At 19.9% G+C, this 26,511-nt stretch overlaps 1 protein-coding gene across 4 annotated transcripts in view; it reads left to right on the top strand.

Annotated features, from left to right (window-relative positions):
* The window catches only part of LOC109604619 (cAMP-dependent protein kinase type I regulatory subunit), a 107,118-nt gene that overhangs the window by 58,913 nt on the left and 21,694 nt on the right, over positions 1–26,511 (top strand). Inside the window, exon 1 of one of the 4 annotated variants that reach the window (XM_049962441.1) lies at positions 362–523. The exons of the other annotated variants lie outside the window; for them this stretch is intronic. Within the exon in view, the coding sequence (XP_049818398.1) occupies positions 491–523 (33 nt within the window). The 5' untranslated portion in view covers positions 362–490. Of the gene's footprint in view, positions 1–361; positions 524–26,511 lie in introns of those variants that run through there. 4 annotated transcript variants of the gene reach the window in all.

Raw genomic sequence — 26,511 nt, 5'->3', positions numbered from 1 at the left:
ACAAACGATAATGTTTTTATTAATTATTATTATTACAGATAAATCTGACCCGCAGTTCAACGATTGATATTTAATCCAAACAATATTCCACGTTTAATCTTCCACCGACTCCTCCGTATCGAATTATCAGGCCCGAAATATTGAACCGTTCATCTCCATTAGTCGTACAAGTGCGACACTCGAATAACTAAATCGAATTATTTATACTCGCGCATTCGTATCTGAACGATCGAACAATTGATTACATATGCAATTGTCGCAACGCCGATTATTTATCTAAAACACTCTATCGTATTTGTTTGTGTACTGTTGTCACACCGGATCGTCCGAAACTCGATTGTGACGTCCTTTTTTTAGGATTTACGACCGATATCTATATTAGTTAATTACGATTGTGTATTTATTGTGTTTGAATGTTTTATGCGGTGTTGGTTTTAGTTTGTGTTATGTAGTTTTGTTGGTCGAAGATGTTCTTTTAAATAAACTAATTATGCTCTCTTTGAAGCTCCAATTTCCCAACAAGGTAAAGATTTAATATAATTATCATATTTATTTTTATCTCCAAACTTTAGTTTTTAATATGTTGTACAATCGTGGACATTATTATAGGAATTTTTTAAAATATTAAATGTTCTTTAATGTAATGTGAACTGTTAAAATAATATTAATTTACTTCTGTATTATAAAAACTAATATATTTTTATTCTATAAAATGTTACATATATTTTTCTGAATTGTGCAGGACATAAATAAGGCAACTTTAATTTTTAAAGGGATTTTTATTGATTAAATCTGTGTTATTTAATTTAACATTAACACTTTGTATAATATCCTTTTTGTTTTATAATTTAGGCCCATCTCTGTACCATAGACTCGACCATTCTCCCAATATACAACAAGTCTATATTCCTTCAAGTTTCTTGAGTTGATGTGATGAGTTCATTTAAATTTGTACAATTTTTATGTCGATTTTGGTTATGAACGTGTTCCCCCATGTTTCCTATAGGGTTAATGTGTGGAGATTGGGACGGGCAAGACAAAACATCGATGCTTTGGTCTTTAACCAATTCGTCACAATTTTGGGTTTGTGTTTGGTGTCGTTTTCATGTTGAAACACGTTTATTAAGAGCATCATTTCTTCAATATATGGAAGCAAATTGTTGTTTAATATATCCCTAAATACATAAATGAGTCTAAGGGGGCCTTCTCCAGAAGAATTGAAGCATCCCCAAAGCATAATTGAACCTCCACCATGTTCCACTGAGGGTATAATCAACTTTTTGTATAGTTTTATTCCTGTAGGATGTTTAACATAAGCAGAACCATCATTTTATGAATTAAATTTAGACTCGTCACTAAAAATTACTCGTCCCCACTGTTCTGTTGCCCAGTGAATGTGATCCTAAGCAAGTTAAAATTGGACCTTCACTTTTTTGGTAGAAACCAGGGTTTTTCTTGTAGGTCTGGGGTCAAACGAACCCCCATCCACTAACCATCTCCTCACAGTTCTTGAACTAATGTCAGCAAGTCCCAATTCCTCCAGGTTGGCTTTAATTTCAGTTGACGATAAGATTGGATTGTTTTTTGACATTCGAATTATCCAGTTATCGATTTTCTTTCAAGTTTTTCGAACTCAGACAATTTTTTTCGTAGCTACCACTTGGTCAGTTTCTCTAAATTATTTTAATAATAAGGGAAACGATTGACTTATTCGGCCGTAAACTCTTAGATATCTCTTCTTGTTTCTCTGGCTGTTGTAACGCCGGATTATAATTTTTCTTACAGTTTTCCTTCTGCCAATGATTAAGTAATTATAATAAGCAAAAGGCCCTCAGTAAATAATCGATTTAAATTCACAGAGAGCAATGAAAGGCCATAAAGTAAAAAGTAGCTAGAATTTTGTCCATTGAATGTCACAATTTTGGGTTTGAGTTGAAGATCCTTTTCATGTTGAAACACGTTTATTAAGGGCATCATTTCTTCAATATATGGAAGCAAATTGTTGTCTAATATATCCTAGTACATAAATCAGTCTAAGGGGCCTTCGCCAGAAGAATTGAAGCATCCCCAAAGCATAATTGAGCCTCCACCATGTTCCACTGTGGGTATAACCAACTTTTTGTGTAGTTTTATCCCTGTGGGATGTTTAACATAAGCAGAACCATCATTTTATAAACTAACTTTAGACTCGTCACTAAAAATTACTCGTCCCCACTGTTCTGTTGTCCAGTGAATGTGATCCTAAGCAAGTCAAAATTGGACCTTCACTTTTTTGGTAGAAACCAGGGTTTTTCTTGTGGGTCTGGGGTCAAACGAACCCCCATCCACTAACCATCTTCTCACAGTCCTTGAACTAATTTCAGCAAGTCCTATTTCCTCCAGGTTGGCTTTAATTTCAGTTGACGATAAGATTGGATTGTTTTTTGCCATTCGAATTATTCAGTTATCAGTTTTTTGAACTCAGACAAATTTTTTCGTAGCTAAAATTATAAAATTAATATTAATAATAATTAAGGAGATATATATTTTTTGAGGTACATATTTTACATATCCAGGACAAAAATTGCGGAGGGATAACTGTATTACAATGTGGCAAAAATTGGGTTCAATATCAATTTTCTGCGGAAAAATAAACGTGTATCCCGACCGTAAAAGAACACAGTCGTTTTTATTGGCACTGCGATAAAAGTACGAAATGTCTTGTTAACTTTTATATCATCGCATATTCGGAACGACTTTCCGTTTCATTAAACCAACCAAGACGGTGGATGTCTGTATGAACTTACAATATTCTTTAGTTCTGTGTGGGAACATTCATAAAAAAATAAGACTAGTTCTAAAAAATGGATATGTTTACAACGTCACATAAATAATACATTTTGTTTAGCACCCCATCAAAGTTCAAGGTTCATTTTTGAATAATAAAAAATAAAAACATTATATAAAATATGGTGATATGAAATTTTGCAATTTAATACTAAAAAAATACTTTATTAAACTTATAAATGATTAAAAAATAGGAATTATATTCAAATATTATCATGAAAATTTTAAAATTTTGATTGAATTTCATGAAATTTAATGCCATAAACGTTTCGTGCCTTTGTGTCGTTTGTGCTGTAACACCTAAACACAGTGACACACGTCCACCTTTATTTGCTTTATTGACAAAGTGCACCACTAAAATCTATTTCCTGCAAAGTGCCCCGTATACATTTCACCAGAAACATAAAAGCTTCTTAGGCACTGTAAAGCGTACAGCGCAATTCAATTTAAAACTTTCGTATGTGCACACAAAGAGACGGAGAGAACGTTTTGGCGACACACAAAGCCCGTAAACCTCTCTTCTTTCGTCCGCCATAATTAATTAACCATCTCGGAATAATGGGCCGACGCGCTGCAACTTTAACCACCGTCATTGACGTCAAACTATCTCAACCATCAACCGCATTTGTGGCTGTGACATGCCTTAAATGTTTCGTGGCGTTGCAATTTGATACGTGATTTAATTAGGGGGTTTAAACATTTTGTGGCCTATTTAACATTTAACAACCCTTATAAGTTTTTGGGGCATAATACTTTTAATAATTGTGTAATATTAAATTCTGGTCAAATTTAGAAGAGCTAAATTTAATCTCAAAACTTCTTACTTTAATTAAAAAATTAATTTTTTTTTTAAGTTATACAATATTTTTCAATATATTTCTTTTGTATATTTAATACTGAATGTTTTTCCTGTTATTTTATTAATTAAAAAACTGTCTAAAAAACCTCGAAAATGTGTAAAAAACTAAAGAGATGTAGATAATTGTTAAAAATTTAAAAAATGTCAACAAAAATTATTTTGAACTAAGGAAAAATCACAAAAAATCAAGAAATTCCAAAAATAATTATAAATATAATAAATTTTATAATTTTAATAAAAACTAGGGATTAACATGAATTCAAATAATATTTTTTAAATTACATAAAAAAATATTTAATATATACATTAGAATAATAATAATTAATATGATACTAAAAAAATATAAAGAAACATTTTTGTGGGAATGTTATGAATTAAATTTATTTAAAAAACGTCCAAAATGTATAAAAATCCAAAAAAAAATATAGATAGATACCAAAAGCTTAAAAATTATGTACATAAATAATTTGGATCAAGGAAAAAAAATCAATAAATTCATAAAAATAATTATTAATATAACAAATTTTATAATTTTGTTAAAAATTGGAAATTGAAAAATGCTGAATAAATTTGAATTTCCAATTTTTTAAATTACATAAAAAATAGATAGATACTAAAAATTTAAAAATTATGAACATAAATATTTTGGATCAAGGAAAAAAAATCAAGAAATTCATAAAAAATAATTATTAATATAACAAATTTTATAATTTTAATAAAAACTGGCAATTGAAAAATGCTGAATAAATTTGAATTTTCAATTTTTTAAATTACATAAAAAATTATTTAATATATAGTTTAAATATTTTCAATAATAATAATTGATAGATTTGTAAAAAAACATTTTTAAAGGAATGTTATGAATTAAATTTATTTAAAAAATGTCCAAAAAATTACAAAAAAAATCAAGAAATAATTATTAATATAACAAATTTTATAATTTTAATAAAAACTGGGAATTAAAAAAAGCTAAATGAAAAAAGTAAATAACAATTTTTAAATATTAAGTTAAATTTCCAATTATATATATATATTTTTTAAATTGTATAAAAAATTATTTAATATATTGTTTAGATATTCTGAATAATAATAACTAATAAAATTATAAAGAAACATTTTTGAAGGAGCATTATGAATTAAATTTATTTAAAGAACATCCAAAGTGTATTAAAAATATAAATAAATATTAAAGTTTAAAAATTATGAACAAAATTTTGGACTAAAGAAAAATTAAAAAAAATCAAGAAATTCAAAAAATATTTATAAATATTATAAATTTTATAACTTTATAAAAATGGGAGTTGAAAAATGATGAATAAAAAAAGTATAAAATAACACTTATTTTAGTAAATTGAATTTTCAATTATGTATATTTTTTAAATTATATAGAAAAATAATTTGGAAAAACTATTATGAATTAAATTTCTAAAAAAATGTTAAATATATTGTATAAAAAAAATAACAATATTAAAATTGTCAACAAAAAATATTTTCAATAAATGTAAATAAGTGTATTAAAAATATAGATAAATATTAATGTTTAAAAATTATGAACAAAATTTTGGACTAAAGAAAAATTAAAAAAAAATAAAGAAATTCAAAAAATAATTATAAATTTTATAACTTTATAAAAATGGGAGTTGAAAAATGATTGATAAAAAAAGTAAAAATAACACTTATTTTAGTAAATTGAATTTTCAATTATATATATTTTTTAAATTATATAGCAAAATAATTTGGAAAAACTATTATGAATTAAATTTCTAAAAAAATGTTAAATATATTGTATAAAAAAAAAATAACAATATTAAAATTGTCAACAAAAAATATTTTCAATAAATGAAAAAATAATAATAATAATAATAATATAAATATAATAAATTTTATAATTTTAATTAAAACGGGGATTTTAGATTATTCATTATTATTTTTTATATTATATTTTCACAAATTTTTTGACAATTTTTATTTATTATATTATAATTTAAAGTTTCAAAATTTTAGAAATAAAAAGTGAAAATAGAAAAACAACCTAAAAATAAAAAAAAAATTGTAATATTTTATGTATTAAATATTTCTCATTATTTATGAATTTTTAATTTTTATATTCATAAATTATTATTTATCTGAAAAAAATTATGTGTACACGATTATTAAGATTTAGGTTAATTAATTAAGGGATACTTAGATGAATTAATTAATTAATAAATCATAAAAAAATATTCTTTATTTTCTAATTTATATTTTTTAAATTCTTCATTTTATGAAAAATATGATTTATATTCTAATTATTTAAAAATATAAATAGTAATAAAAGTAATCAAAAAACTGAAAAAATTGAACTTTTGTAATATTTTATATATTAAATATTTTTCAAGAAATATATTCAAGAATTTATAATTTTTATATTAAAAAATCATCATTTATTTAAAATAATTGATGTATACAAATTTATTAATATTAATTTAATGATGAAAAATCTAATTAATTATTAATGAAGTTAATAATTTATATTAAAATATTCTTTTTTCTGAATTTGGAAAATTATTTTAAAATTCTTCATTTTATGAAAAATGTAAAATAAATTATAATTATTTAAAAATATAAATATAAGGAGAAAGTTTGTGAATTAAGTTCTAAATGTTAATAAATTAATTGAAAACCTTTTAAATATAAAGTAAACTTAATTTAATAGGTAACAAAAATAAGAAAGGGAAGAACTAACTTAAATCAAAAATGAGTTTAGCTATTCTGAACTTTATCTAAGATGGCTTAACGTCCCTTGTGAAATGTATACGAATACTTTTAACAGAATATATGTCAGTGTTGACAAACTGAAGTGGACAACCAACACGAGTAACACACCAAACAATTTTTACAGCCTCAAAATCCCCGCAAAGTCGTCCCAAAATAAAAATAGCCCCAATCTCTGGCACTAAACAAGTAAATTGTAAAACACCGACTGTTACGAAAATAAGTACGCCATAATGCGGCATATTTCCTCAGGACTGCAACGACAAATTTAACGGGCGTCGAAACTTGCATTTCTTTACCAGTTTCAACCGTTCACACGTATCGTACACGAATTAATTGCGGTGTGGCATAAGTTAATAATCATTTACCGCCGCGTTTATTTATAGTGATACGGCGAGGGAAGTAATTTTCACTACGGCCCGTCACGCACACGGACGTCTAAATTTGTAATTTTCAGGAGGTGGCGGCAGGTGCGGGACGTCCCGTAAATTCCGCATTTCAAACTAACGTGTGGCGTGTTTTAGTTATTATTTATTGTTGGTTTTTTTTTTTTCGAAAAAAAAAAGGAAATGAAACAAAACACCGTTACACACACCCTGCGGTATTGTTTCTATAAATAACGGCACGTTTTCAAATGAGTTATGTTTTGTGGTCATTTGTAAAGGGATACTTTAGATAAATTATGGGGTTTGTCCGGCACAATAATTTATTTATGTAATTCCCTTGGAATTTGCAAGATATTGAGTTTTAGTCCAAAAATAGACACAATAATAATATTTGTATTAATTAAATTATACAAAAAATATGTATAATCATTATTATTATTATTTTTTTTTTTTTGGAAAATATCATTTAAACAGAAATCTTAAAAAATCTTTAATTCTAAAATAATAAAATGTACAACTAAAATTATTTGAAAAGTTTTGGATACTATTTAATTCAAGAAAGACCGAAATAACAAAAAATTACACACAATAATTTAGTAAATTTTAGATTTCTTAATTTTTTAATGATATTGTCTCAACTGTTTTGACAAAATATATTTATTAATATATATTTCATAGTTTAAATTGTCTAAGTTTTAGAAACAAAAAGGAGAATTACTAAAAAAAACTGAAAAATTTATTATTTTGTGATATTATTGTATTAAATATTTTTCATTATTAAAGAATTTGTAATTTTTATATTAATAAATAATCATTTTCTTTAAAAAGTTGATGTGTTCAAGAATATTAAATATTATTAAAAAATGTAAAATCTAATGTTTATCTTTGATTTGATTAATAAATTATATTTTATAGTTTAAATGGTCTAAATTTTCCAAATAAAAAAAGAAAAGTCAAAGTACTAAAAAATCCAGAGTTTGTAATATTTTATATATTAAATATTTTTTATTATTTAAGAATTTATAATTTTTATATTAAAAAATCATCATTTACTTAATATAATTGATGTGTACAAATTTATTAACATTAATTTAAAGATCAAGTCTAATTTTTAACTTTTTACAAATTTGAAAGGTAATTTAATTAATTAAGGGATACCTAAGTGAATTAATTAACAAATTACACAAAAATATTCAATTTTTCCCAAATTTATAAAAATTTTTTAAAATTCTTCATTTTTTGAAATTTTTCATTTAAATACTGATTATTAAATTAAACATTATAAGAAATTTTAAGAGTTTCCAAGTTCTAAATGTTAATAAATTATTAGAAAAATTTTTTTAATATAAAATAAAGTTTTGTTTAAACTTATTTTAATATTTAATTGGAGGAAGAAGGGGTCAAATTATGAATAAATTAAAATAAATTTTTTAAATTATATTCTCACAACTTTTTTGATTAATTGACCAAAATGGGAAGTGGAAATATTATAAAAAAACTAAAATTTTTCAAATTTCCTAATATTTCTTATTATTCAAGAATTTATAATTTTTTTATATTCAAAAATCATCAATTACTTCAAATAATTGATGTGCACAAATTTATTAATATAAATTTCAAAAATCAATAGTCTAATTTTTAGGTTTCTAAAGATTTAGAAGGATAATTTAATTAATTAAGGGATACTTAGATGAATTAATTAATAAATTACATAAAAATATTCAATTTTTTGAAATATATAATTTAATTCCAATTATTTAATAATTAATTAATTTAATTTAATTAGTTTGAATACTAAAAAAACTAAAAATTTCTAAACTTTGTAATATATTAAATATTTTTGATTATTTATGATTTTTGTGTATTATTAAAAGTTCAATTTTTTGCTGTCTAAAATTTTAGATGGATAAATAAATTATATTATATAAAAAATATTCAGACAACATTTTTTCTTTGTTTCATAATTTATTCTGTTAAATTAGATTAAATTCAGTAAAATTCTTAGAAAAATATAAAAACTTAAAATTAAAAATATTAATTATAAATCCTTCAAAATATTCCTAAAATTATAAAATATTTAAATATTAAAATATATGGATAAAATAACAAAAATTAACAAATATTAGTATTTACATATAGATATAAATGGAATTGGTTACAACGAAACATACATTGCATCATCCAAGAAAAATATTGAATAATTTGTATTTTATGTAAAATGATTTTGAATCAAGAAGGATGTTAATCCTCCACATCCTTCGTTAACTTCCGTTTAAATTTGTAAATAATTGAGTTATATCCTCAATTACACGTTGTTTAATTAACTTTAATCGAATTCAAGATGAAGTTGTACAAAAAAAGAGTCCGGAAATGAAATTTTAATGGTTTGTGGAAGATTGAATCCGGCCTTCAGAACCGAACTTGATTCGAACGAAACGAGATATAATCTTCAAGAACATGGCAGTACAGAGGAACAAGTGATAAGGGAAATTGTACGTTTAAAGGGACGTTCGTTCGAGAAGTAATCTCCCAGTAATCGTTCCAGCATGTCTGGAATGATTATTGACTTTAAAAATTAGTCTGCGGATTAATGGCATAGATAAACGTTGTTGGAAGTGGAGGTGTGCAAAACGCAGTTTCCAACCAAAGGTTGATCGAGATTTGGACGTTTTGCGTGCCTGGAACGCATTCACGTGACTTTGGGGGGAAGGAAATCACCTTGCATGGCTATTGCGACATTATCGAATCGATTATTAGCTTACAGGAGTTACAAATCAGTTGTGATTTTAAAATTTAAATGGCAAAGGTAACGAATGGTTAAATCTGTTGTTGACACAACTATCAACGTCCATTATTAAAATGTGTGACAATGTGCTTGTTGGAAAATATCTCGTACGTTGTTAAATCGATGTTTTAAGTATTATTATTTGTCCCCGTTCTTTGTTTAGATATCCTTGAATTATTATATTAAGGACTTGTAACTTCATCTGCTCAGAAAATGGCAAATTATTAATTTCTCATTTATCCTGTGGTTACAATTATAACAGATATTTTATTTGGGGACTATTAATATTTTACTTTAATTATTTGTTTTATTTTTTTCTACAGATTTGATAACAATTTTCAAATTTTATAAATTTTTTACGTTACCATTTATGTCAATTTTAATGCTTAATTTGATATATGTTACATATTTTAAAAATTTTAATATAAATTTTTATTATTTATTTTATTAATTCTTTACAAATTTTAAAATTTTAACTGTTAAAAAAGATTTTATACAGATATTACGAAAATTAGAATATCTCAGTATAATTTAGAGACTTCTCTATATTAATGAATATATTTATTATATTTTTATTTATTTATCAATTATTTTATCTACTTTTCCCACATATTTGGTATTTAGTTTTCAAAATGTTACAGACTTCAAAGATTTATTTACATAATTCAAATTTTATTTATTTTATTTATTTTATTTATTAATTTTTATCAAATTTTAAAATTTCTAAATGCTAGTAAATAAATTTTTATCATTTATTAATTTTTTAAAAGGTTTTGAGCTTAATTTTATAGATGTTACAGGTTATAAAGTTATTAAAAATTATAATATTTCAATATAATTTAGAGACTTCCAACTTTTATAAATTCTGTATATTAATGAATAAATGTATTCTATTTTTATTTATTTATTAATTATTTTATTTACTTTTTCAAAGAGATATTTATACAATTACAATTTTTTAAATTTTAAATATAAATAAATAGTCTTTTTTTATTTATTTTATTAATTTTTATCAAATTTTAAATTTTCTAAAAGTTAATAAATAAATTTTTACCATTTATTATAATTTTTTTACAGGTTTGGTGCTTTATAAATGTTACAGATTTTATATAGATGTTACAAACTTTTATAAATTCTGTATATTTATTTTTATTTATTTATTAATTATTTTATTTACTTCATCCATAATTTGGTATTTAGTTTAGTTAATTATAGATTTATTAAATATTAAATGTATTAAATTTTAAATATTAATAAATCTTTTTTATTTATTTTATTAATTTTTATGAAATTTTAAAATTTCTAAAACTGAATAAATAAATTTTTATCATTTATTATAAATTTTGTACAGATTTGATTCTTAATTTTATGGATGTTACATATTTTGAAGGTTTTAAAAATTAAAATGTCTCACAATAATTTATGGACTTTAAACTTCTTCTGTTTATTATTAATGAATAAATTTATTCTATTTTTATTATTTTTTTTTCTCACAAAATTGGTGTTTAGTTTATTTTTTTAATATTCGTTCTTATATTTTAGAAAAATAAATTATTTTAGATATTTTTAATTATTAATTAATAAATTTTAATAAATAAATAAACATTATCTTCATATATTTAATAATATTAATATATTAAATATTTTATTAACAATAATAATTTTTTAAATTATTCATTTTGAATTATTAATTAATAAATTTTAATAAATTAAATTGCATTAAACAATTCCTTATATTTATTTATTTATTAATTTATTTTTAAATATTCAACTTTTTGAATTATTTGTTTTCAATGTCTTTTCATTAGTTCAATCATTTAATTATTTTTTTTTAATATTTTATTTATTAAAATAAATTATTTTAGATTCTTTTAATTTCATTAAAAACTAATTTAAAAAATTATTTTTGAATTTGCCTTTTTTGCTTAATTAACAACGTTTTTTATATATTTAATAAATTTATTTATATCATATATTTTATTGTCAATGGTAATTGCTTAAATTATTCATTTTGAATTTTCCTTTATTAATGAAAAAAAATTATAAAATTTCTTATAAATATTAAACACTCATTTTTTAAATGATTTTTCATTTGTTTTGATAGTTATAATTTTAATTACTTTTTTAACATTTAGAAAAGTTTATTTTTCTTATGTTGTTAAATTTATTATTTATTATTTTCTTAAATTTATTATTAAATTGAATTTTTTCAATTATTTATTGAATTTTTAATAAATATTTGTTATTTTCTCATAAAAACTCAATTTTTAAATTATTTTGAAAACTATTTTTTAACTACACAAAAGTGAAACAAAAGCATATTTCAAAATAAAATTTGAGAGATTAATTAATCCAGATTTTCACCTGTTAAACTAATGATTTTAATATTGTCTAATCTACTATGACATTTTGCTTGAAATTCATTAATTAATTTTACATTGACCCTTCAAACCCACATTCACATACACAGTCGAAATCCCCACAAATATGCGTCCTCAGATCAGAGCAATCTCCATGTTAGTACGTACCCATTTCCTAATTAGCCTAATGGCTCCCGAAGGCACCTGGCATCTCATGCTGATCCCGATTATTAAATTACACGGCAAGGCCAGTTTGCGCAACTTGCAAGGTGCCCACAGTAAATTGGATTAGCTTTGATGGCAGTGATCGATGGACACTTAATGATCTAAAACTTACCATCTATAATACTGCAAATTGAAGAAGTTCAACGAGAAACTTTGTTGTCACAAACATGTTTGTATATTTTACAAATGCCAAAAACAAGGCAATAAAAGTTTCATCTTAGATTCCCCTTGTCTGGAATAAGGACAAAGAAATAAAAATTGATCTGCCCTTCGTTTATGCATGTTAACCTCAAAACGTGGGTGTTACATTCGACAATGTTCTCACTATACACCCCAAGTTTAACAATAAAATACGTCGGTTGGAGGGTTGTGGCTGGTGAATCTAATTAAGCTACGACATCTGGAATAACACACGTTGTATCTCACACAGTCCTTCCTCAGAATTGTCACCATTTGTGAATGACACAACTGATATTGGGTTTACAGAACTGGAGGATTATATGTGATGAAAAATATGGCACCATTAGAAATGTCTCTGTGAACTTTAGTCTCATTTCTTCGTTATGGACAGAAGACTGAATTACTTAGAAAGTACAAACGTGTCTCCAATTTGAGAAGTGAAATAAACTTAATCCCCCCAATCAAAACAGGAAACAGGTAGAGTGAATCCCCTCGATAAATCTTCGTTAAGACCCGACTGATTTAGTTCTAATATGTCGCCGATTCAGCCTTGTGCCAGTTTGGAGCATTATCTCCTTTCGCAGATATGCGTAAACATCCAATCATCAACGTCGTAAATAAACGAGGACCTGACAATTAAAGAATTTGTTGTGCTCGTCCATTATTGGTGACAGACCATTACTGGATCAGTTCCAGTTCCTTCCTTTAACTAAGATGCCAACTTAACTTAATGTTAAACACATTGGTGGATTAATTGAATATCCCATAAATCAAACCTGTACACAAAAGGACGTTAACGTTTTATGTCATTTATTCGCCAGAAGAAGGCGTCTAGCCATTGTTCTGGTGTAAAGTAATTAATTATAGTTAGTGGGAGACGTTGGTGTCGCGTCTTTGAGTCTTTTGTGTGCGTTTACCTTTTGAAGGGTTTTATTCAAAACTTAGCTAGATTAATTGCCCTCACCCACGACTGACGCTGACGACTTTTAATGTTTTAGGTGGAAGTTTTTTTTTAAGTGTCGGACGCAGAAGTTTTATCCAGTTTATAAAGAGTTTTGAAGTGGGATAATGATGTAACATAATTTACAAAAGGGTTTAAAATTTATGGAAGACTACGTAATAGTTGAAAACTTATCCTATTATTTTATAAATTATATTAAAAGTCAGTTGAAGTCACCAATTTCTCAACTTTAATTTGTAGTCAAAATATTAAACCAAACAATTAAAGACATTTTTCTTTTAAAATTTAAAAAAAAAGTATAAAAAATATCTAAATAAATTAATAATTTGTATTTTAAATAACAAATAAAATAGAAAAATGTTAAAAAATTAATATTGTAATTACACTTTTAAAATCTCTTCAATATTTTTACTAAATGACATTTCTGTATTTTTATATTTATTTTACTAACTAATTATTACTGATAATAATAATAATAATTTTATTATTTGATAATATTCTAAAAAGAAAAATTATTTTATTAATTATTTCATTTCATATTTTGCTTTTATTTAATTATACTAAACAAAAAAAAATAATTCATCTTTAAGAGTATATTTAAGAGAACTGAAAAATTCATTTATAAGAAATATTAAACATTTTGTAAAATTTATAATAATTGTAATTAATTATGAGTTAAATAAATTTATATTATTTTTCAGGTTATAAATTTTTATAGAATTGTATATTTTGTTTCTTACAATTTTAAAAATTATTTCATATTTTTCATAATTTTTTTTAAATTATTCAATTTTTTTTCTTACAGAGAAGACTAAAAATAAATAAATAAATTATTTTTAATTTTATGAATTTTATTTCATTTTTATTAATATTATTAAATTTTAAAATTTATTATTATTTTTTTACAGGTTTATAAATTTTTATTGAAATATTTAATAATCACATAAAATTTTAAATATTTTATATTTTCATTAATTTAATTATTATTATTCTTGTATTCTTAAATGATTTTTAGAATTTGAATTTAATTTTTTTTATAATTTTTAAAAATTATTTCATATTTTTCATAAAATTTTAAAAATCTTTCATTTTTTTCTCTTACAGAAAATAATAAAAAATAAATTATTTTCAATTTTAAGACTTTTATTTCATTATTATGATTATTATTAAATTTTAAAATTTAAAAATTTTTACAGGTTTATAAATTATTATTATTATTATTATTCAATTTTAAATTTTATGTCTATATTCATTTATTTTCATCTTTTTACAGGTTTATAAATTTTTATTGAAATATTTAATAATAACATATAATTTTAAAAATTAATATAATAATTTTATAATTGTATTAATTTAATTATTATTATATTTTTAATTAATTTTTAGAATTTAAATTTATATTTTATAATTTTTCAGGTTTATAAATTTTTATAAATTTGTGTCTTAATTTTTGTATAATTTGTTTGTTTTTTATAATATTTTAAAATTATTTCATATTTTTCAGAAAATTTTGAGAATTTCATTTCATTGATTTTTAGAATTTAAATTTATATGATTTTTATAATTTTTTAGGTTTATAAATTTTTAATAATTTGTCATCATATTTTAATAAATTTTTAATTTTATGAATTTTATTTCATTTTAATTATTATTTTTAAATTTTAAAATATATTTTACAGGTTTATAAATTTATTAAATAATTATATAATAAATAATATAATTTTAAAATTAATATAAAAATTATATAATTTAATTAATTTAATTATTAAAATATTTTTAATTTATATTTGTAATTATAAAAATAATACAAATTTAATATTATTTTTATAATTTTTCAGTTTTATAAAAATTCATAAATTTCATAAATTTTAAAACATTTTTCAATTTTTTTTTTTTTATAGTATAAATTAAAAAATAAATTCTTTATAATTTCATTAATTTCATTTATTATTAATATATAAAAAAAATATATAAATTGACATTTATATTTAAAATTTTTATAGAATTATAAAATTATCAATTAAATTATTATTATTAAATTATTTTTTCATTGTTTTTATGATTATATTTATTATTATTTTATAAAAAAATATTACTTTTTACTGATTAAATTATAAAATAAAGTACAAATTCTTCATTTTTTTGTTTATTTTTAAATATTTATATCTATCCTATAATTTTAAAAGACTTTACATACAGAAAAAACTAAAATATACAATAAAATAACTTTATAAATTTAATTTCTTATTATTTTATAAAATTAAGACTGTTAATATTAATTTGAATGACTTACTTCCAATGTTAAATAATTTAAAATAGCATGTTTGACATTTCAGTGCTTCCTCTTCATTCCTTTTAGAAATCTACGTTGATTTGTGTGGGAGTTTTTTCGTAAAATTTATTACATTAATTACTGTGATAGTATAATTAAAACGTGTTATACCTTAATTAACGATAACTTTATGGCAACGGCTCCATTCTTAAATGGTAAAACGCGTGTAAAAGTTAGATTAATATACTTTTTTTATTATTTCTGTATCGATAATGAATTATGTCGTGTTTTACACGCAATAAATGATTATAAGTGGTTTAACAAACACAAAAAATAATTGATAATTGTCGTCTAAACATTTACCTATTGGAGACGACGAATTCGTCATCAGACAATAAAACCTTTATAATTAATTTAAAGCAGTAAGTTTATTCTTGGACAATATTTCACACTTATAAATAGAAACATTGGACAACAATCAAAACGACTTAGTTAGCCCACTTGTGACCCATCAAATTGTAAACACACGTCTAAAATTCACAATTTACAAAAAGAAATCAAACGATTGTCAGTTAAAAATACTCATTTTTTACGGCGCACGTGTCACAACTAATATTACGAATTTGATCGATGGGGTGAATAAACGATTTTCTATTATTAGTACAGTTAAAAGCCGAATAAATATCGCCGTGTGGTTTTGTCGACTCGAGACGAGAAACTCCAAACTGATTAATTCGGTTAACACTCGATGGGACGAAATGATATTTCATTCTTGTTTTTGCCTTCTAATTGGGACTCTTCAGTCCGGGTTTCCATCGAAATCCCCTTTACCCCGCTTAATTACGTTTAATCGTCGGCTAATTAAATTAAGTCTAATTAAAGGACGAGCTTCGTATTATAAAAATTATAATACTTCACTTTAATTTGTTCAATAATTTAATTTTAATTGAGTAAAATCCATAATGATCAAGTAATTTATAAATAGGTCAAGTTAGTTAAATAAAATAATTAATATTTTTGTAAATAAAACACTTTTTAATGTTTTACAGAAGTTTTTTGTACTTTTGATTGTGTTATTTAAAATTTTACTTTTTCTGTGGCACAGAAATACTGAAAAACTTTTGTTCATAATAAAATTGAATAAGTGACTAAGATTTTTTAAATTATACCCAGATAATCAAAGAAATTAATTTATATTTTAAGTAATAATTATGTAAATAAACATCAACATTTATTTAGTTTTTTTGATATTTGTATAAAAATATACAATATATATTTCATTATAAATAAAAAAAATCGAAAATTAAATAATTTAATTAATATTTTTAACCAATTTTTATTTTTCAATTGGACCCCTTGAACACAGGAAGTCGGGGTTTCCATGGAAATTAATCACTCCCACCCCGCTCAGTTACACTTAATCGCCGACTAATTAAATTAAGTCTAATTAAACGACACGCTTTATATGTACATAAAGATCAGCACGCATTAAACTGAACGGACGATTCAATTTCTGTACAAGGCGACGTCGTAAAAAGAGAATGACATTTCGCAAGAGGTCCGCTAACATTTTTATTAAATTGCGTAATTGTCTACATCATTTTATGGATGCTGACCGTATTTTTTTCTTCTTTTTTCTTTCGTAGCTGCGTTTTTTGTGCGCCACAGTTTGTAAAATGGATCAGCGGTTTAGGTATGAGTGATTCAATATTGACATTTGTATTATAGAAATATATTTGATTTATATCTTAAAAAAAATCCTGATAAAAACGTTAATAACTATGATTATAAGAAATGTTCTAATTTATATAAATTGTTTTCTTTTATTTTGATTAATGCCTATTTGATATAAATAAAGCACTTTTACTGATTTGTTTTTTTCACTGACTAAATAAATTAATTTCAATTTATAAATTCCTTATGTATAATTCAAATGTTATTATATTAATTATTATATTATATTAATTATAAAGAACTAATTAAAATTATAAATAAAATTTTAAAAAGTACACATAAATATAATTTATATTTTTTAATATGATTTATTTCATAAAAAGACTTTTCTTCAATAAAACAGTTTTACTTATTTGTTTTTTTTACACTAATTAAATAAATTAAGTTCAATTTATAAATGCCTTATATATAATTTAAATATTTTATTGTTATTTGTGTACAGAAAAATATTGTATATATTTTTATTATTATAAAAAACTAATTCAAATTATTAATTAAGTTTTAAAAATTACATAAATTTAATTTATATTTTTTAATATGATTTATTTCATAAAAATATTTTTCTTCAATAAAGCACTTTTACTTATTTATTATTTTACACTAGTTAAATAAATTAATTTCATTTAATTAATTTCTTGTATATAATTTAAATATTTTTTTGTTATTTGTGTACAGAAATATATTGTCTATATTTTAATTATTATAAAAAACTAATTAAAATTATAAATAAAATTTTAAAATGTACATAATTTAATTTATATTTTTTAATATGATTTATTTCATAAAAACACTTTTCTTCAATAAAACAGTTTTACTTATTTGTTTTTTTTACACTAATTAAATAAATTAAGTTCAATTTATAAATGCCTTATATATAATTTAAATATTTTATTGTTATTTGTGTACAGAAAAATATTGTATATATTTTTATTATTATAAAAAACTAATTAAAATTATTAATTAAGTTTTAAAAATTACATAAATTTAATTTATATTTTTTAATATGATTTATTTCATAAAAATATTTTTCTTCAATAAAGCACTTTTACTTATTTATTATTTTACACTAGTTAAATAAATTAATTTCATTTAATTAATTTCTTGTATATAATTTAAATATTTTTTTGTTAATTGTGTACAGAAAAATATTGTATATATTTTAATTATTATAAAAAACTAATTAAAATTATAAATAAAATTTTAAAAAGTACATAATTTAATTTATATTTTTTAATATGATTTATTTCATAAAAACACTTTTCTTCAATAAAACAGTTTTACTTATTTGTTTTTTTTTTACACTAATTAAATAAATTAAGTTCAATTTATAAATGCCTTATATATAATTTAAATATTTTATTGTTATTTGTGTACAGAAAAATATTGTATATATTTTTATTATTATAAAAAACTAATTAAAATTATTAATTAAGTTTTAAAAATTACATAAATTTAATTTATATTTTTTAATATGATTTATTTCATAAAAATATTTTTCTTCAATAAAGCACTTTTACTTATTTATTATTTTACACTAGTTAAATAAATTAATTTCATTTAATTAATTTCTTGTATATAATTTAAATATTTTTTTGTTATTTGTGTACAGAAATATATTGTCTATATTTTAATTATTATAAAAAACTAATTAAAATTATAAATAAAATTTTAAAAAGTACATAATTTAATTTATATTTTTTAATATGATTTATTTCATAAAAAGACTTTTCTTCAATAAAACAGTTTTACTTATTTGTTTTTTTTACACTAATTAAATAAATTAAGTTCAATTTATAAATGCCTTATATATAATTTAAATATTTTATTGTTATTTGTGTACAGAAAAATATTGTATATATTTTTATTATTATAAAAAACTAATTCAAATTATTAATTAAGTTTTAAAAATTACATAAATTTAATTTATATTTTTTAATATGATTTATTTCATAAAAATATTTTTCTTCAATGAAGCACTTTTACTTATTTATTATTTTACACTAGTTAAATAAATTAATTTCATTTTATTAATTTCTTGTATATAATTTAAATATTTTTTTGTTATTTGTGTACAGAAAAATATTGTATATATTTTAATTATTATAAAAAACTAATTAAAATTATAAATAAAATTTTAAAAAGTACATAATTTAATTTATATTTTTTAATATGATTTATTTCATAAAAAGACTTTTCTTCAATAAAACAGTTTTACTTATTTGTTTTTTTACACTAATTAAATAAATTAAGTTCAATTTATAAATGCCTTATATATAATTTAAATATTTTATTGTTATTTGTGTACAGAAAAATATTGTATATATTTTTATTATTAGAAAAAACTAATTAAAATTATTAATTAAGTTTTAAAAATTACATAAATTTAATTTATATTTCTTAATATGATTTATTTCATAAAAATATTTTTCTTCAATAAAGCACTTTTACTTATTTATTATTTTACACTAGTTAAATAAATTAATTTCATTTTATTAATTTCTTGTATATAATTTAAATATTTTTTTGTTATTTGTGTACAGAAATATATTGTCTATATTTTAATTATTATAAAAAACTAATTAAAATTATAAATAAAATTTTAAAAAGTACATAATTTAATTTATATTTTTTAATATGATTTATTTCATAAAAACACTTTTCTTCAATAAAACAGTTTTACTTATTTGTTTTTTTACACTAATTAAATAAATTAAGTTCAATTTATAAATGCCTTATATATAATTTAAATATTTTATTGTTATTTGTGTACAGAAAAATATTGTATATATTTTTATTATTAGAAAAAACTAATTAAAATTATTAATTAAGTTTTAAAAATTACATAAATTTAATTTATATTTTTTAATATGATTTATTTCATAAAAATATTTTTCTTCAATAAAGCACTTTTACTTATTTATTATTTTACACTAGTTAAATAAATTAATTTCATTTTATTAATTTCTTGTATATAATTTAAATATTTTTTTGTTATTTGTGTACAGAAATATATTGTCTATATTTTAATTATTATAAAAAACTAATTAAAATTATAAATAAAATTTTAAAAAGTACATAATTTAATTTATATTTTTTAATATGATTTATTTCATAAAAAGACTTTTCTTCAATAAAACAGTTTTACTTATTTGTTTTTTTACACTAATTAAATAAATTAAGTTCAATTTATAAATGCCTTATATATAATTTAAATATTTTATTGTTATTTGTGTACAGAAAAATATTGTATATATTTTTATTATTAGAAAAAACTAATTCAAATTATTAATTAAGTTTTAAAAATTACATAAATTTAATTTATATTTTTTAATATGATTTATTTCATAAAAATATTTTTCTTCAATAAAGCACTTTTACTTATTTATTATTTTACACTAGTTAAATAAATTAATTTCATTTAATTAATTTCTTGTATATAATTTAAATAATTTTTTGTTATTTGTGTACAGAAAAATATTGTATATATTTTAATTATTATAAAAAACTAATTAAAATTATAAATAAAATTTTAAAAAGTACATAATTTAATTTATATTTTTTAATATGATTTATTTCATAAAAAGACTTTTCTTCAATAAAACAGTTTTACTTATTTGTTTTTTTACACTAATTAAATAAATTAAGTTCAATTTATAAATGCCTTATATATAATTTAAATATTTTATTGTTATTTGTGTACAGAAAAATATTGTATATATTTTTATTATTAGAAAAAACTAATTCAAATTATTAATTAAGTTTTAAAAATTACATAAATTTAATTTATATTTTTTAATATGATTTATTTCATAAAAATATTTTTCTTCAATGAAGCACTTTTACTTATTTATTATTTTACACTAGTTAAATAAATTAATTTCATTTTATTAATTTCTTGTATATAATTTAAATATTTTTTTGTTATTTGTGTACAGAAAAATATTGTATATATTTTAATTATTATAAAAAACTAATTAAAATTATAAATAAAATTTTAAAAAGTACATAATTTAATTTATATTTTTTAATATGATTTATTTCATAAAAAGACTTTTCTTCAATAAAACAGTTTTACTTATTTGTTTTTTTACACTAATTAAATAAATTAAGTTCAATTTATAAATGCCTTATATATAATTTAAATATTTTATTGTTATTTGTGTACAGAAAAATATTGTATATATTTTTATTATTAGAAAAAACTAATTAAAATTATTAATTAAGTTTTAAAAATTACATAAATTTAATTTATATTTTTTAATATGATTTATTTCATAAAAATATTTTTCTTCAATAAAGCACTTTTACTTATTTATTATTTTACACTAGTTAAATAAATTAATTTCATTTTATTAATTTCTTGTATATAATTTAAATATTTTTTTGTTATTTGTGTACAGAAATATATTGTCTATATTTTAATTATTATAAAAAACTAATTAAAATTATAAATAAAATTTTAAAAAGTACATAATTTAATTTATATTTTTTAATATGATTTATTTCATAAAAAGACTTTTCTTCAATAAAACAGTTTTACTTATTTGTTTTTTTACACTAATTAAATAAATTAAGTTCAATTTATAAATGCCTTATATATAATTTAAATATTTTATTGTTATTTGTGTACAGAAAAATATTGTATATATTTTTATTATTAGAAAAAACTAATTAAAATTATTAATTAAGTTTTAAAAATTACATAAATTTAATTTATATTTTTTAATATGATTTATTTCATAAAAATATTTTTCTTCAATAAAGCACTTTTACTTATTTATTATTTTACACTAGTTAAATAAATTAATTTCATTTTATTAATTTCTTGTATATAATTTAAATATTTTTTTGTTATTTGTGTACAGAAATATATTGTCTATATTTTAATTATTATAAAAAACTAATTAAAATTATAAATAAAATTTTAAAAAGTACATAATTTAATTTATATTTTTTAATATGATTTATTTCATAAAAAGACTTTTCTTCAATAAAACAGTTTTACTTATTTGTTTTTTTACACTAATTAAATAAATTAAGTTCAATTTATAAATGCCTTATATATAATTTAAATATTTTATTGTTATTTGTGTACAGAAAAATATTGTATATATTTTTATTATTAGAAAAAACTAATTAAAATTATTAATTAAGTTTTAAAAATTACATAAATTTAATTTATATTTTTTAATATGATTTATTTCATAAAAATATTTTTCTTCAATAAAGCACTTTTACTTATTTATTATTTTACACTAGTTAAATAAATTAATTTCATTTAATTAATTTCTTGTATATAATTTAAATAATTTTTTGTTATTTGTGTACAGAAAAATATTGTATATATTTTAATTATTATAAAAAACTAATTAAAATTATAAATAAAATTTTAAAAAGTACATAATTTAATTTATATTTTTTAATATGATTTATTTCATAAAAACACTTTTCTTCAATAAAACAGTTTTACTTATTTGTTTTTTTTTACACTAATTAAATAAATTAAGTTCAATTTATAAATGCCTTATATATATTTTAAATATTTTATTGTTATTTGTGTACAGAAAAATATTGTATATATTTTTATTATTATAAAAAACTAATTAAAATTATTAATTAAGTTTTAAAAATTACATAAATTTAATTTATATTTTTTAATATGATTTATTTCATAAAAATATTTTTCTTCAATAAAGCACTTTTACTTATTTATTATTTTACACTAGTTAAATAAATTAATTTCATTTTATTAATTTCTTGTATATAATTTAAATATTTTTTTGTTATTTGTGTACAGAAATATATTGTCTATATTTTAATTATTATAAAAAACTAATTAAAATTATAAATAAAATTTTAAAAAGTACATAATTTAATTTATATTTTTTAAGATGATTTATTTCATAAAAACACTTTTCTTCAATAAAACAGTTTTACTTATTTGTTTTTTTTTACACTAATTAAATAAATTAAGTTCAATTTATAAATGCCTTATATATAACTTAAATATTTTATTAATATTTGTGTACAGAACAATATTGTATATATTTTAATTATTATAAAAAGACTAATTAAAATTATAAATAAAATTTTAAAAAGTATATAAATTTAATTTATATTTTTTAACATGATTAATTTCATAAAAATATTTTTCTTCAATAAAACACTTTAACTTACAGTCGTGGCCAAAAAAATAGCACAAAATTTAAGATAAAACATTTTTAATTCAATTTTTGTCCAGTTAAAATAAAAATTATATATGTATATATATATATATATATATATATATATATATATATATATATATACATATATCAATATCCTATACTTTTGTTTGCTTCTTTGTGACTTTTGGTTGGGCAAAGAAATACCACATTTAATTGTATTTATGTTTTGTGTATGTATTTAACAACTCTCTTAATAATTACAATTTATTCTTAGTAGGATTTATATTATTTTATTAAATAAATTCACTTTCAGTGAGAAAAAAGGAACATTATCCTCCAGAGAAGAGGAAAATATTAATTAACATGAAACATAAAGGCCTAAATGTTGCTGATATCCTTAAAAACTTAATATGGTTCCTAAAAATGGTTTACAATGGTTATTAACAAATATGAAACAACCCTCTCAATTGAAAATATTGTAAGAAAATGTCCTAACAAAAAAACAACTCCTTTTATTGACTGACAAATTAAAAAAAAAAACAGTAATAGACATCCTTTCTTGTCCTTTAGTTAAACAAAAAATGAATTAATTGGTTCATACAATATCAGTGTGTCTGACAGAACAATCAGACGTCGACTGAATGAACAAAACTTGTAAGGATATGTTTCAGTAAAGAAACCATTGGTATCTAAAAAGAATATTCTAACAGGACTAAAAGTTTACACAAAAATGTATTAATTGTCCTCTACAATTTTGGCGAAGGGTACTTTGAATTGATGAATTGTGTTCAGATGGATAAAAAGAAAACATTCATGGTCCTCCTAATAAAAGTTTGGATCTTAGATACAGTAAAAAAAAACTTTGAGGCAGTGTGGAGGAAAAGTTTTGGTTTGGGGTTCCTATACCACACCATTACAAAAAATTATTATTAAAATGGACCGTTTTGTATAATATATGTTATAGAAAATTAATTAATTACTATAATTCTCTTTATTTTATATAAAAAACATTTAGCTAAGTCTCATTTTGTTCTATTTATAATTTTTATTTTTGTTTCAGGTACGTAAATTACTACACAAGTTTATACCACAGCAACATTAACAGTTGGATTTATTGCGTACAAATCAATCGAATCTAAATGGCAATAAATCGGTAAATATCTGTTTCAAAATGTGCCCGCCCATAAATAAACCTACAAACTTGTTCAAATAAAAGTTGAACTATAAATACCGTTATAAATAACAAAAATAACCCGCATGAAAATATGGTCGACAAAAATATAGGTCAGATTTTTGGCAAACACACATATTGTGTACGCATTTGACGCATATGTGACTTTGATTTAATATAACTTATTAAATAAATACAAAAAATTTGTTGAGAGTTGGAAATTAGATTTTGTGGAGTCGAATCGAATTTGTTCGTTTGTTATCGCAGTTTTAAAAAACGAAAAGTTGGTCCGGCTGCAAACACAAGTTTTAATTAAAAATGGTGTACAATTTCTCGTATTCGCTTTCCATTTATTTTTGTTTGTTCGGTTTGAACTTGTTTTCTCTGTGGACTTTTTGTTGTTTCTTTTCTTCCTTAAACTGTCTGTTTTTTTATGGAAACATACCCTATTGTTAAAGGGTTATTTGTTACATTTTGGTCCCTATTTTTATTTATTTTATTTTGGGGGATATGAAAGAAAATTTGTAAATGAAGTCTACACAAATATTTAAAACTTTATTATACCTAATTACCTTGACTAATTTTGATTGTTATAAATAATTTTTTCCTAAGGTTTCTCCTGAAGAAAATACAGCCCTTCAAATTTAATTCAGGATTTTGATAAGTATTTTAAATTATTTTTAATTGCTTTGTTAAAAAGTTTAGATTTACAATGACAAAAATAAAAAAAAAATTGAAAAGTTTAAAAGTTATGAACTATTTTACTCTAAATTTATTAAATGTGATGTTTAAATTAAATAATTACATACATTAATTAATTATTTTAATATAATTTTAAATAATTCTACAAATATTACCTTTAAATTCAGGATTTTTTAAACATTTTAAATTATTTTTAATTGCTTTGTTAAAAATTTTAGATTTACAATGACAAAAATTAAAAAATAAACAAAAAATTGAAAATTTTAAAAGTTATGAATTATTTTACTCTAAATTTATTAAATGTGATGTTTAAACTAAATAATTACATATATTAATTAATTATTGTAATATAATTTTAAATAATTCTACAAATATTACCTTTAAATTCAGGATTTTGTTAAACATTTTAAATTATTTTTAATGGCTTTATTAAAAATTTTAGATTTACAATGACAAAAATTAAAAAATAAACAAAAAATTGTAAATTTTAAAAGTTATCAACTATTTTATTTGAAATTTATTAAATGTGACGTTTAAATTAAATAATTATATACATTAATTAATTATTTTAATATAATTTTAAATAATTCTACAAATATTACCATTAAATTCAGGATTTTGTTAAACATTTTAAATTATTTTTAATGGCTTTATTAAAAATTTTAGATTTACAATGACAAAAATAAAAAAATAAACAAAAATTTGAAAATTTTAAAAGTTATGAACTATTTTACTTGAAATTTATTAAATGTGACGTTTAAATTAAATAATTACACACATTAATTAATTATTTTAATATAATTTTAAATAATTCTATAAATATTACCATTAAATTCAGGATTTTGTTAAACATTTTAAATTATTTTTAATGGCTTTATTAAAAATTTTAGATTTACAATGACAAAAATTAAAAAATAAACATAAAATTGAAAATTTTAAAAGTTTTGAACTATTTTATTTGAAATTTATTAAATGTGACGTTTAAATTAAATAATTACATACATTAATTAATTATTTTAATATAATTTTAAATAATTCTACAAATATTACCATTAAATTCAGGATTTTGTTAAACATTTTAAATTATTTTTAATGGCTTTATTAAAAATTTTAGATTTACAATGACAAA

The sequence above is a fragment of the Aethina tumida genome, chromosome 2, assembly GCF_024364675.1.
Source record: "Aethina tumida isolate Nest 87 chromosome 2, icAetTumi1.1, whole genome shotgun sequence".
Lineage (NCBI taxonomy): Eukaryota > Metazoa > Arthropoda > Insecta > Coleoptera > Nitidulidae > Aethina > Aethina tumida.
The sequence above is the reverse complement of the archived record's forward strand: the minus strand, read 5'-3'. Positions and strand labels throughout refer to the sequence as shown.